General features: G+C 48.0%; 1 protein-coding gene across 2 annotated transcripts; it reads right to left on the bottom strand.

Annotated features, from left to right (window-relative positions):
* Nucleotides 1-1,225: 1,225 nt before the first annotated feature.
* On the bottom strand, nt 1,226-14,448 carry LOC134409029 (UAP56-interacting factor-like). 2 transcript variants are annotated; one of them, XM_063141557.1, is made up of 9 exons: nt 14,278-14,448; nt 11,012-11,149; nt 7,978-8,120; nt 7,747-7,871; nt 7,022-7,094; nt 5,549-5,592; nt 5,376-5,450; nt 3,674-3,785; nt 1,226-1,940 (listed from the first exon to the last, which is right to left on the bottom strand). In XM_063141557.1, exons 1-9 carry the CDS (start codon nt 14,381-14,383, stop codon nt 1,845-1,847), a joined length of 912 nt encoding a protein of 303 aa, XP_062997627.1. In that variant the 5' UTR covers nt 14,384-14,448; the 3' UTR covers nt 1,226-1,844. The 2 variants fall into 2 exon arrangements, with proteins under 2 accessions (XP_062997627.1, XP_062997628.1); XM_063141558.1 differs by having other exon boundaries at nt 7,022-7,088.
* Between the last annotated feature and the right edge of the window lie 425 nt (nt 14,449-14,873).

Below are 14,873 nucleotides of genomic sequence, written 5' to 3'. Positions count from 1 at the left end.
GCACATGCCTAATAGTTATGTGTCATTGGGGGAGTTAAATCACATTTTGACATGTGGGCGTAGCTTTGAGGGCAGGACAAAGTGATTGGCCAATTTCCCACCTTCTCACCTATGGAACCCTCTGGCTCCCTCGTTCCTTCGCACCGTTTTCATTTTGAATTATATGATTATGCGGAGCTCCACAGATATAGCTTATAGTATTCAAACAAAGAGGAGGGAACGGGCAGTCAGAGGGAGAAGACATGTTCCGTCCCCCTCTTGCTCATTGGAGAAAAGCTCAGTGTGTTTAAATGCTACATTATCGTGAGCTGACCGCCTCTCCACCCACGCCCTGTGCTTCTCCTGTCTTTGGGAAACCTTTTCTTTTTTGAGGGTTGTCCTTTGCAATGCGTTGTTCCCCCCGTCTCGCATCCTCCTCTGCTGCCTCGTTCCTTCCCCCACGAGCTCCGCAGATAAAATTTATAGCTTCGCTCTTCTGTGCTCCGTATCATCGTATGTGGGCATTAATAACTGCACTACAACAACAAAAATTCAGGAGATAAATCACTGTTGCTGCTGTGCTGCAGTGTGACGCTCTTTGCCTAGATTTGTATCAACGAAAATTTGGGTTTATATTCAATGAGCAATCCCGTTGTCGTATAGATGGGGGCTGGAAAGCACAGAGGGCCTTGCTAGACAAGGCTTTAGCCTGGTGCAAGGCCCAGGCTCATCCCTGTGTGTCCAAATGACGCACGGGGTATCCCGGGCTCAGGCAGGGGTCAACCCTCCCTGGGCCTGGAGTAACTGGCATTTCTTTTAGCCCGGTTTTTCCAGCGGTCTTGGGCTGAGTGGCCTAGACTTCCTGGTTGAGCCGCAGGCTCAATTGAAGAAGCCGAGGGACCGCGGACGGATGCAGGTAAGGGAGAGGAGGGAGGGGGGTTTACCGGGCCCTGCCGCTGTCACCGCATGGGCGACAGCAACAGCGGCAGGGCCCAGTAAACCCCACTTACCTTTCTGGCGGAGCTCCGGATTGAGGTGAAGGATCCGCCTTCACATCGATCCTCTTCGCCACACTCCGCCGGCCCCCCAATCCTCTTCGCCTCCGCCTTAAGGGTAGGCGAAGCCCCCCGCTCCGCTCCTGCTTCTCCGGTTCGAGGAGAAGCGGAGCACATCCCTACTTAATACAGTTGTGCTTTGCCCATGAGAGCCTCGGTATCTATTTTTGAGATGAAGAAGTGACTACATATTTCCGCTTCTAAAAGTGCTTTTATTCAGTGTGCTACAGCTTGCCACAATCAAATCCTCAAAACCAATCCGTAAAAGTGCTTTCCAGGCCAAAAAAAAAAAAGGTGGTGGAGAGGGAATCCCAAACTCAGTAGACCCACCGTGGCATTCGGCAGCAATGCCCTCTCCCTCCTACCCACCAATGCTGTGAGGCCTTCTCACTGAGAGGCACGGCATCCAAGGGCACCTGGGACAAGTTGATGCTCATGCTACGGCATGTGTCTCAGGATGAAGAGTTCTCCTATGACAGCATCTGGGGTGGGGTGGGGGTGTCTCCCAGATAGCATCGTAATAAGACTAGGGACAGAACTGGCGTGCCATAGATCAAGCTCCATAGATCAAAACCACGTGGCCTTGCTGTAGGTCACATTACCAGGAAGTCCCCGGTGGAATAGTCAGACCACAGCCACATTTGTGCCCAAATTGTGGACACATGGAAGTCTCTTTGGTGCTAGGCCCGGTGGCTCGGTGACTCTTTGCCTAGGTGGTGCCAAGACACCTAACGGGTAGTGCCAGAAAATCAGTCAGGCTCAGGACTAGCTCCTTTTCGGAGTTGGCCTGATTCCATCAAGCGGGCAGTGTTACGGCAGAGTGACCATCCGGCCTGTGTTTCGTAGTGCTGTATATTGACGTTTGTTCCTCAGCCCGGAGAACCGCTCGTTCAACGTCAAGCTGGTCTAAGGAGGAAAAACATAAAAGAGTTTTAGGCTGCAACTGTCGGTGCACTTGCCTGGCAGGAAGCCCTCCTGAATACAGTGGACTTACTTCTGAGGACACAGGATTGCCCTGGTCAAGCAAGTTCATGCCAGCCATCAACTTAAAATCTATCATGCAGGGTAAGCCAGGATCAGAGGCAGCATACTGGAGAACCAGAATGCTGTGCTGTTGCACTCATGTTCTACTTATCAGTTTCCTTTGGGCAGCTGGTTGGCCGCTGTGAAACAGAATGCTGGAGTTGACAGGCCCGTGGTCTGAACCAGCGAGGCTCTTCTTCGGTTACCAGAATCAGACATCGCGACACAACCCTGCACACTACAAGGGTGTAGCACAAACCCCTGAAACACTGCTGGGGCAGGAACGATGTCATGGAGCTTATGTCGTGGGGGAGGATGCCCACATTCTTGATCTTGAAAACTCAGGATTAGAAATGGGCAATTCCGCGTGCGCCCCCCCCACCCCCACTCCTCCCAGCTAACGTTGGCTTGGCTTGGAAATCAGCCGAGATCCGCATTCACTCATTTTCCACCAGCCTTTGAAACAGCTTCTATGTGAATGATCATTTCCATACATTTGCTTATGGCAAAGGTGGGCAACCTTTTTTCTGACAGCCACATTCCCTCAAGGGTAATCTGAGGGGGCTCCTTGCCAGCAATGGCCATGGCCATCCCAGAACCAAAAGTGATCGCCTCCCCTCTTCTCTCTCTCTCTGGCCCTTTCTACATCTACGGGTGTAGAAGGAGGGCAAGGGGACAATCCCGGACTTACCTGCTTCCGGGATTGTTTCCCTCAGTCTAAACGAGCTGCGTGACATCACGGGCATTGCACCCGCCATGGCCTCTTTTTTTTTTTTTAAAGGGACATTGCTGGAGCGCACTCGCGCTCCAGTGAATATTTAAAAAGTTTTTAAAAAGCCCTTATCCTGCTTCCCACCCCACCCCCGATGGCCTTGGACTCCCCCCGTCCTGGCTCCTTCCCTCTGCTGACCCCCGCTACTCACGGGGAAGAGGGAAGAAGCCGGGACGGGCGCCACACCACCTTGGGATTGTCCCAGGACCGCATGTAAAACCGGGATAACTGAGGTCTCAGTTATCCTGGAGAAATGTAGGAATCATCCCTCCATGATCCCAGAATCCCCTGTGCATCATTTGGACACACAGGGATGGTCCCTCCAAAAAACGATGGTGTAGAATGGGTCTCTCTCTCTCTTTCATCTTCCCTGGAGATGTGAATGGATCACTTGCAGAGGGCTTTTGAAATCAGGCTGTGAGCTACTTATGGGCCTAAACCTGCAGGCTGCCCACCCTTGGCATAGCGGCTGCTTTCAATCTGAAGAACGTGGAAGCTCGGGGTGGGATAAGAGTGAAAGGTCAAAAGCCCATTTCCTGCAGGGCAACCTTGGGGCAAGAGGATCCCTGGCCAGTGATGGTCATTTGCCTGCAAGCAAAGCACAGGCAAGGTGTGACGTCTTCTCTGGCTTGGTTTTTAATCTCAGCAGGAGATTAGTGCTTGCCTCTCCTTTGAGGTGAGCATCTGAGCCTCTGGTGTTCATTTCTGGGCCGGACAAACTGACAAACTTCAGCAACGCCTCTGTTCAGTTTTGATTCACGCATGTGCACAAATTCGTCAAGGGCTAGCTGCTGAACATGTGAACGGCTTCCATATTTTCTTGGCACTTTGGAATGTTCTCTACCTGGTTAGCCATGGCCCGGAAATTGAACCTCAGCGGCACTCCTCTGGGCTGGCGCCGGGTCATCTTTGGGGGGGCGTTTCTCCTTCTCAGGAAGGGGCGCTTGGCTCCGGGCCTGTGGAATACATGCAAAATCTACAGATGCCTTGTTTTCACTTGAGGAGGGAACAAAAATGGGGTTCGCTCATTTTCCCAGATCGTTCTGGATGAAAAATGAATGAAATGCCTTACCAACAACTCCCTTGCTTCAGTTGTACTTCTGACACTTTCTAAGCACTGACCAAAATGGTGGCAATTAGAAAAACAGTGTACCGTTTTGGTTTTTAAAGGAGCCACAAACACATCCAGCAGCAGCATGGAAAGGCAAGGAAATTTGCTCCCATGATGGCTAATAAGTTATTATTATTATTATTATTATTATTATTATTATTATTATTTATATAGCACCATCAATGTACATGGTGCTGTACAGAGTAAAACAGTAAATAGCAAGACCCTGCCGCATAGGCTTACAATCTAATAAAATCATAGTAAAACAATAAGGAGGGGAAGAGAATGCAAACAGGCACAGGGTAGGGTAAGCAGGCACAGGGTAGGGTAAAACTAACAGTATAAAGTCCGCACAACATCAAGTTTTAAAAGCTTTAGGGGGGAAAAAAGTTTTTAGTTGAGCTTTAAAATCTGCGATTGAACTTGTAGTTCTCAAATGTTCTGGAAGAGCGTTCCAGGCGTAAGGGGCAGCCCAAGAAAATGGACGAAGCCGAGCAAGGTAAGTAGAGGCCCTTGGGCAGGTGAGAAACATGGCATCAGAGGAGCGAAGAGCACGAGCGGGGCAATAGTGTGAGATGAGAGAGGAGAGATAGGAAGGAGCTAGACCGTGAAAAGCTTTGAAGGTTAACAGGAGAAGTTTATATTGGATTCTGAAGTGAATTGGAAGCCAATGAAGAGATTTCAAGTTCTATGCTTTGAGTACAAAAGCCCCCTGCCCCCCCCCTAAGAAAAAAATGGAAAAGGTGCAACAGTATGAAGGACACAGAGATGTGGAAAGACATATGGGTACATTTGCTGATTACTCTTGGATTTAAAAAGCCCACTTTCCTTCCTACCACCTCCTGATTTTCATTTCCTTAAGTATTACTACTACTACTACTACTACTACATGGATGATTGGCTGCAAAGCACAGAGCTGCTCTCCAACATCATCTTTATTTGGGATCAAAAGACTGCTTTTGTGTTTTGGAGCTCCACCTCCACCTTGCACTTAGGTTCTTGGACAAGTTGCTTTTCTTTTACCTGTTTGGTTTCTGGGAAATGGGTGTTCTGTGCCTGGTTCTGCCCACCATGGTAGCTATTTTGTGAGAGCACCTATGACATCCTCTCAAAATTCCAAATGTACTCACTGAACTAAAAAGGTTGCAGACCCCTGCTTCTATGCTAATAATGGACAGCAGCATCAAAGCAGAAAGGTATTTCTAGCATTTCTCCCTGGAGACTCACCAAAGCCCTAACCTGAGCATTGTCCAAATAGCTTTTGGTATGATCACTTTTCATCCTTGCTTCCAATGGGGATCCTCTCCTGATGATCCCACAGGATAGCACGACTCGCAACTGGTCATGGGCCCCTTTGGTAGGGTGGGGCAGAAATCCTAAATTCACAAATAAAACAAAGAATGGATGTTGCTGTGCACAAAGTAGTGCCACTTACATGTTCATTTGACTTGCTTGGGGATTAGATACAGAAACAGTCAGGACTGCTCCAGAACTAGGCTGTGGCTGCCACCTGCCAAAAGAGCAAAGCAAATAAAATTGGTATTGTTGTTGCTAAGACAGCAAATCTGGTTGTTTTGGTAAGAAAAAAGAGCTCCTTCCCCCGTTTACCTTCTCATCCTTGATGGTTTCCCCTCTGCATTTAACTTGATTCCCTGTTAGAAGAAGAGGAATAACAGGCATGAAAGTTGCTCTTCAGAGATTTTTTTTTTTAACGAGGAACATTCTTAGGTGCCTGCAGCCTGGAGAAACAGGACATGAGTGGCCTAATATGGCCCAAGGCTTTCTAGAGCCATTAGCTTAAATGGCTTCAAAAAGGGTTATTGTCTTTATTATTTGAAACATTTCTAGACCACCTTTCGGGGGGGGGGGGGGGGACAATCAAGGTGGTTTACAAAAAAAATCAGAAAACACAACTCACAAACATATGAAAACAGAGCAAAACTTTTTTTTAAAAAAAAAAAAACCTTTAAAAACTGTAACAATCCCAAAAGCACATTTTAAGTGATGTGTCTTGACCCCTTTTCCTGAATGCAGAGAGACTGGAGACCAGTTACATCTGCAAAGCGACTGCTCAATAGAGTCTGGGAACAACACAGGAGAAAGTCCTTGCCTACATGCCCGACAAGCGACCTCTGGATGTGAGGGTGTCTTCAAAAGGGCCTCTCCTTAATAACTGAGCTGGTTCATACTGAGATAGGTAGATATCCAGGACCTAAGCCATCTAGAGCTTTAGAGGTTAAAGCTAACACCTTGAATTGAGCCCAGAAAACAATTGGCAAACAGTGTAGATCATTTAGTATTGGGGGTGATGTGAGCACAATTCTATGCACCGGTTCACAGCCCATCTGTCGCATTTTTACCATCTGAAGCTGTTGGATGCTCTTCAAGGGTAGCCCCACGTAGAGTGCATCGCAGTAGTCTAACTGTGATGTAACCAAGGCATGGATAACTGTTGCCAATTCAGACTGACTAGGAATACCCACAGCTAGTGCATTAAACAAATTCATGGAGTAGACAAATTCATGAAAAATAGATCTGTTTCGCTGTTAATGGGTCTTGGCCATAATAGTGGTTAACAGAATCTAGGGTGACCATATGAAAAAGAGGACAGGGCTCCTGTATCTTTAACAGTTGTATTGAAAAGGGAATTTCAGCAGGTGCCATTTGTAAAGATGGAGAACCTGGTGAAATTCCCTCTTCATCACAACATTTAAAGCTGCAGGAGCTATACTAGAGTGACCAGATTTAAAAGAGGGCAGGGCTCCTGCAGCTTTAAATGCTGTGATGAAGAGGGAATTTCACCAGGTTCTCCATATACACAAATAGCACCTGCTGAAATTCCCTTTTCAATACAACTGTTAAAGATACAGGAACCCTGTCCTCCTTTTCATAGGGTCACCCTAGTTCTAGTACTATGAGAAAGGGAGAAAAATGTCTCCCTATCAATTTTCTCCACCCCAGGCATAATTTTGTGCATAATTATGGTTAGTTTTACTGACGTGGATTTTAAGGCCAACTGAAACCAGAGGGCAAAGACATTCACCATCTGGTCAAAGCATGAAAGTATGCAGAGAAACTGACCTGTCTGCTAAAGTTGAATCTGGATTGCCTCTGGAAGAAAGGTGGTCTTCGGTTTAGTTGGAAAGGCCTCTTACTGGGAGGAAGAAAAGGACCCCCAAATTAATACAGCCAACATTCCACATAAGCACAAAGTGTAGATGAACTTGAAACCTGAAGCAAGCTATGTTCAATGTTTATCATTTGAGTTTGAAAATGATCAGACCTCTTTGAATTTGGAGGGAAAACCATGAATTTTTTTCATGCAAATTCTCTCTCTTCCCCCACCCCTCTCTCTTTCACACACACACTATGAAATTCACACACACACACCACCGCCAAATGCAAATTGAATACCCCTGAAATACAGACTAGAAGGAAAGGAACCTCTCATGCAAGCACTTGAGTCATTGCTGACTTCTAGAGGGACGCCTGCTTTCGCTGACGTTTTCTTGGCAGACTTTGTAGTGGGGTGGTTTGCCATTGCCTTCCCCAGTCGCAGTTACCTTTCCCCCAGCTAGCTGGGTACTCATTTTACCGACCTCAGAAGGATGGAAGGCTGAGTCGACCTGAGCCAGCTGCCTGAGAACCAGCTTCCACTGGAATCAAACTCAGGCCGTGGGGAGAGTTTCGGCTGCAGTAACTGCCGCTTACCACTCTGCGCTACACGAGGCTCTTTTACAGACTAGAAAAGCAAAATTTGAAATCCAAAGATGACGGATGCATCAAGTTTTTGTCTTTTTCCCCACCTTTGGGCTGGTGGCAAAGTTCCTGCTGTCCTAAACTGCTGGACCCTTGTGAGCAGTCCCTGCTGAGCGTCAGCTGCCGGTCCATTCCTGCTGTTCCTGATCAGGGTGGATTCGTCCTGCTTGCCCTACAAATTAACCAGAGATCACCCAGTCACCCACTGCTCTTGCCTCCAGATTGGCTTCTTCAACAGGAAGTAAACTGAGAGGGCCGGATGTTACCGTGGTCCTTACCTGCTGTGCTGAGGCTGGCCGGTTTAGTGGGCTGATGCCGTTTGGCCCGATGGCTGCTCTCTGCCCAGGGCGGCTCACTCCATTCCAAAAAGGCTTCTTGTAATACTGCGGCTTCCTAAACCCTCCTCTAAACCTGTTGGGTCCTAAAGAAACATTTAATTTAGATTCCAATCCGTGGAATGGAAAACAGATCCTCATATGTCCATTTATGGAATAAACTCCCCGAAGAGGTTCACCCGGCACCTATGCTGTTACCTTTTTGACACCAGGCAAAGGCCTTCTGTTTCTCTCAGGCATTTTAGAGACCTCGTTCTAGTGTATCATGCTTGTTTTATTGATTCTTGCACTGTTTATCGTTTAGCATTATATTGTATTTCATTCTTTAAAATATTTGCATTGCATTTTACATTTTTAACTGCTTTATTGCATTTTAGTTTTTTAACTGAGTAATTCACCCAGAGCACATTATTAGCCATTGGGTGGATCAGAACTATAATAAATAAATAAAAAGTTATTCATATCAGCTAAGAGCACTACACCAGTGAGGTGTAGTGGCTAAAGTGTTGGACTGGAAGTCGGGAGATTCGGGTTCTAGTCCCCACTCTGCCATGGAAACCCACTGGGTGACTTTGGGTCACTCACAGACTCTCAGCCCAACCTACCTCACAGGGTTGTTGCTGTGAGGATAAAATGGAGAGGAGGAGGAGGATTATGTCCGCCGCCTTGGGTTCCTTGGAGGAAAAGAGGCGGGATATAAGTGTAATAAATAAATAAATAAATAATTTTGGGATGCTTATTTCTTGCTTATCACACATTTGTACCTCCTCAGCTCTTCCTTCAAAGAGCCCAGGGCTCAGTACACAGGTTGTCCCATCCCCCTGGTTTTTATCATCGCAACAACCCTGTGAGATAGGTTAGGCTGAGAAATAAAGACAGGCCCAAAGTTGTGAGCTTCAGGGCTGAATGGAACCCAGGGTTTCCCTGGAGCACCCCAGGACTTCATTCACAGCATCTGTGTACCATTCCCCCAACCATAATATCACCCAACGCCATTTACTACACCACAACGCTGGATCTCTGTATGCTGCTGCTTACATCCCATATCTGGAGTCAGCGTAGATGATTTACACCGAGTTCCTCTACCTGCATAGAAATCGTTGCATGAACAATCCCCCTCAATTCAAGAGCCTTCCCCCTCTGCAGATAATCTTTCTCCCTCATCGCTACCTATCTGCTGCTTGATAAATTGTTCTGCTAATTTGTGGACAGGCCATTCAATGGAAGAGAGGGACTTCCTTTGTTGTGATCCGTTTCCTCATTCTATGCTTCAGTTTATGGATGCCTGATTGTTCTCACTTGCAATAGCTATACTCTGTCATGCGATAGATATGAAGTGACATCACTGCTATAACCTCCCTGAATATTTCTTTTGTCTCCATCTTTCTTGGATCTCCATTTACATTTGTCCCCAGCCCCCAATTCATTATTGATTGGCTTTTCATTTAATATCCATCATTTAATGTAAGAAGCCTGCATTTAAAAACAAACAAAACTCCTGCAGTAAATTCAGTTTAAGCATTTTGTTGGCGAAAACAAAGGCAATCTCCAGCCCTTTTAAAAGCGAATCTCCCTGGAATTTTATTCTCAGTAGTCATAGTATCATAGAATCATAGAATAGTAGAGTGGGAAGGGGCCTACAAGGCCATCGAGTCCAACCCCCTGATCAATGCAGGAATCCACCTTAAAGCATCCCTGACAGATGGATGTCCAGCTGCCTCTTGAAGGCCTCTAGTGTGGGAGAGCCCACAACCTCCCTGGGGTGGTGGGACCAATCTAACCAGTCCAAAAAAATACTGAAAGATCTTGAGATGGTATCAAAGATGGAAAAATAACTGTGGTGGGGTGGGAATGAATAAATGAATAAATTCAGGGTAAATTAAATGGATCTTTGGAATGAAAATAACTGGGAAGAGAAGCATGAATGTGTTTTGAGGTGCCAAAAAGTAACAGAGCAAGTACGTAATAGTTTAAAGGCACAATTCTATGCACGTTTAGACAGAAGAAAGTCCTACAACTCCAACATTCTCCAGCCAGCGGGATATAAATTTAATAAATAAATGTAAGGGGGATTCCACATGTCGTATTCAGGACGCTTCCATCCGCCCCCAGTGCACCCCGAAAACGATCGTGTAGCTTGCCTGTAAAAGAGACGAGGAAGAGGCGTCCTTGCCGCCGCCGCTGCCGCCACCCACCTCCCTCCTCGCCGGCCGGCTCGGAGAGCTCGTCAGAAGAAGGCGGGGTGGAGAGCTTCTTCTGCTCTCCACCCCGCCTTCTTCCGCCGAGCGTCCTCTCAGCCTTATCATAGAATCATAGAATAGTACAGTTGGAAGGGGCCTATAAGGCCATCAAGTCCAACCCCCTGCTCAATGCAGGAATCCACCCTAAAGCATACCTGACGGAGGGCTGTCCAGCTGCCTCTTGAACGCCTCTAATGTGGGAGAGCCCACAAGCCTCCCTAGGTAACTGCTTCCATTGTCGTACTGCTCTAACAGTCAGGAAGTTTTTCCTGATGTCCAGCTGGAATCTGGCTTCCTTTACCAAGCTGAGCTGAAGGGGGTGGGGGCGCCAAACGGAACTGAAGAGGGCGTCAACATCACACATGCACCAGGCCCCATAAACTCTCTAGGCGGCCTGGCAAAGGTGACCCAAGGCGGGTGGGGTGGGGGGTAGCTACAGGCATTCCTCCCTATTCATCCCAAGGCCAGCCCTTCAGGCGCTGCACCCTGCAAGCTCTAGTGACACTGCAACATTTTCTTTTAACTCCCAATTGTCTGTTTTTGTTTGTCTTTTATGCTTTTTATAGTTTTAAAATTTTGTATATTTGTTTTTAATGTTCACTGTTTTTAACTTTTGTAAACCACCCAGATATCTTTGGCTGTGGGGTGGTATATAATAATAATAATAATAATAATAATAATAATAATAATAATAATAATAATAATAATAATAATTCCTACTGACGCTTTGCACATACCTTGCAGATTTCGTGGCACCCAGCTCCGGAATCTAGGTCTCCCATTGCCATAGGCTGGATTCCTGTTCTTGAGCTGCTGCCTCCATCTGTTCCTCTTCGGGTTTGTCTGTCCTTTCTTGTTACGCTTGATGATGTCATCTAAATTAGACACACAGCATTCTGGTTGTATATTGTTGTTTCGTCCACAAATCCATTTGTGCTCAAAGCAGGTCACAGAATGGACCATTTATTTTAAATCCAATAGCCATCGTTATAATTCATTATTATATCATAACATTACCCTTTCAGCAATGACAGTTCATCTAAAACATATCAAAAGTTTGAATGAGCATAAGGCATACTAACAAGTCTTTTGACGATATATATATATTCTGGATGCACTACTAGAGGTCTTTCGTTTTGATTTTGGAGTGCATTCGACACTATTCAGTATCAATAATATCAACCCTATACAGTAAGCCATTCATTCAACAGTTCATATTAAGAGACCTCAGAATGAATTTCCTTTCCAACATCAAAACAAAACAATGGGCACTCTCACTCTCACGGCAACATCTGTCCTAGCTGCTGTGAGGCTGCCAGAAGGCACCAGGAGTACCAACAGCCATTGATAACTTTCTCCTCCCTGAATTTGTCTAATTCCCTTTTAAAGCCATCCTAGTTGGTGGCCATCACTTCATCGTTTATCTCTGGGTTGTGTGAAGGACTTCCTTTCATCTGTCCTGAATCTTCCACCACTCCACGTCATAAGAACATAAGAAGAGAGCCAGTGTGGTGTAGTGGCTAAGGTCAGGAGATCCGGGTTCTAGTTCCCATTCGGCCATGGAAACCCACTGGGTGATTTTGGGCCAGTCACAGACTCTCAGCCCAACCTACCTCACAGGGTTGTTGTGAGGATAACATGGAGAGGAGGAAGATTATGTATGCTGCCTTGGGTTCCTTGGAGTAAAAAAAGCAGGATATAAATGTAATAAATAAATAAATAAATAAATAAATAAATAAATAAGAGCCCTGGTGGATCAGACCAAGGGTCCATCTAGTCCAGCACTCTGTTCGCACAGTGGCCAAGCAGGGACCCACAAGCAGGACCTGGTGCAACAGCATCCTCCCACCCATGTTCTTCCATGGTGCATATAGGCTTACTGCCTCTGATACTGAAGGAAGCACATAGCCATCAGGCACGTAGTCATCAGGCTACCCTGCGTTCTCACATTATGAGAGAGGAGAAAAAACATCTCCTTATCTCCTTTCTCTGCACCATCTTACACACCTCTGTGCACTGAGTCAAGATCTGGACACCACAGTTCAGGAAAGATACTGGCAAATTTGAAAGTATTCAGAGAAGAACTAAAAGGATGGCTCTGAAAGTAAGTCCTACGAGCAAGTCCCCGGTTAGGCCTCATCTTGAGTACTGCATCCGGTTCTGGACACCACACTTCAAGAAGGACGCAAACAAGCTGGAGTGTGTTCAGAGGTGGGCAACCACGATGATCAGGGGCCTGGAACAAAGCCCTATGAAGAGAGGCTGAAACAACTGGGCATGTTTAGCCTAGAGAAGAGAAGGCTGAGGGGAGACATGATAGCACTCTTCAAATACTTGAAAGGTTGTCACACAAAGGAGGGCCAGGATCTCTTCTCGACCCTCCCAGAGTGCAGGACACGGAATAATAGGCTCAAGTTACAGGAAGCCAGATTCCGGCTGGACATCAGGAAAAACTTTCTGACTGTTAGAGCAGTACGACAATGGAAGCAGTTACCTAGGGAGGCTTGTGGGCTCTCTCACATTAGAGGCGTTCAAGAGGCAGCTGGACAGCCCTCCGTCAGGTATGCTTTAGGGTGATTTCCTGCATTGAGCAGGGGGTTGGACTTGATGGTCTTATAGGCCCCTTCCAACTGTACTATTCTATGATTCTATGATAAGGCTGAGAGAAACGGCAGATGTTTCACCTCGGGGAAAAGACAAGTGGAAGCGGGAGACTGATTTTAAATATTTATATCAAATCTAGAGTAACAAGACAAAAAGTCCAAAAGGGAAATATTATGTACTGGATGATGGTTATTAAATAAGTCAGATCGAATAACATGGCGTGCCAGATGCCGATTCTGAATATCCAAGTACAGATATTTAGCATTCGGATTTGCAGAGTTACTGAGGCAAGTCGATGAGCCAGACAGCCCACAGAGAATGGGGAGATTTTCCTCTTTTAGAGTAATCCCCTGGGATGTGGGTATTTCCAGCCTGCTGACTTCATAAAAGAGCCTGGTGTTTGTGTGCACAACACATTGCACGCCAGGGAAACGATTTGCATCTCCAGTCAGCTCCATAAATAGACCCGGCATCACATCAAGCCAGCTCTATTTTGGGAGGGATCAAGTCTTCGCTGGGTTGTGGGGTCTGAGCCTGGGCACAGGGAGAAGGAGTCGGGAGTTTCCCAGCCTGCGATTTGGGTTTAACCCCGCCACCTCGTTTTGGTTCAGCTTTCCCAGACATGGTGACCCTCTGGATGTGTTGGCTCACAACTCCCAGCATCCTGGCAGTTGCAGTCCATGCTGGGAGTTGTCATCCAACACATCTGGAAGCCCCCCCTCCCCATTGGGGAAGGGGTGCCCTGTCCCACCAAACCATCTGCCTCTCGGATGATGGTTCTGCCTTCACTCACAGCCTTCCTGGTTTGATGGAAAGATCACTTTTGGGGTGTTGGGGCGGCGGGGGGGAGAAGAGCGATACCAGAGGCCCGGAGGGGCGGGGGTAGAACTGAGAAGGGCCAAAGGGAGGTGCAAAAGTGGAGGGGGAGGAGAAAAGTTACGGGAGGGAGGCAAAGAGAAGGTACCTGTGAAGGTGTGTGTTGGGGGTGATGGGAAGGAGGGGTGCTCCACCTGGTTAGACAATGCCAGGTGGTCTGGTTGGTTGGTTGGAGGGGAACTGGACCAGCAGAGACTTTGGGGGCTACCGATGAATGCTGCATGGTGTTTGCAAACTTTGCCCAGACTTCCCCAAACTTTGCCCACACTTCTCCAGCCGGAAAGCCCTGTCTGCGCCATACGCGTGATCCCCGCCACCACATCTCTCCCCCCCCCCCGCCCAGTTACGCTGATTCCAATACGGATGATATATGCGGGGTGTGGGTGTGTGTCTCAGTTTTTGCCCCCACCCCCACCTGGCCCTGAAGCCAGAAGGCTCCGGCGTGGTGCTGTGCCATGGCGCCCCCAAAGCGCTGGGGCGCAGGGCAAGCCCTCTTCCCCCAAAAGTGGTGAGCCCCACGTACCCAGGGACAGATCGATCTCCTCCTCGGCGGGGGCGGCCGGGCCCGATCCTGCTGTCCCAGCGGCGCCGGCTTCTGGCTCCTGCCCGCCGACGCGCGGCGCCTCCATGGCCTCTCTCTGGGCACGAGGGAGCCGGGCCGCCGTGGCGCACGCAGCAGAAAGGCCGGGGCAGGCGGGGAGGCGGCCGGAGTGCCTTGCCAGCCTCCGCCCCGCCGGTCAGCAGCTGCGTCGCCCTCCCCTGGCCCCGGCCCCATTCCCTGGCACGGGGGAGGGGGGAGAGGAGCAGCAGCAGCAGCTGCTGCTGCGAGGTCAGCCTCCTCCATGGATCCTTGCCCGCGAGGAAGCCCATTTGAACCCCCTGGCATTTACTGCCATGGCTTGTGAAGAAGCGGGCGGAGGCTTGAGCGGCCACGAGCATCTCAGAGGTGCTGCATCCTTCAGACCCGTTGCGCGGTGATGGACCAGGGCAGGATCTACACTACTGCTTTATAATGGTTTATAACAGTATTGACAACTGTTGGGGCTCATGACACAGTCCATATACTGTTTTGAAACTGCTTTCAAAGTGTTCTATCCTGCTTGGTGTAGATCAGGGGTG

The sequence above is a fragment of the Elgaria multicarinata genome, chromosome 15, assembly GCF_023053635.1.
Source record: "Elgaria multicarinata webbii isolate HBS135686 ecotype San Diego chromosome 15, rElgMul1.1.pri, whole genome shotgun sequence".
Classification (NCBI taxonomy): Eukaryota; Metazoa; Chordata; class Lepidosauria; order Squamata; family Anguidae; genus Elgaria; species Elgaria multicarinata.
Note: the sequence above shows the minus strand (reverse complement) of the source record. Positions and strands in the feature narration are given on the sequence as shown.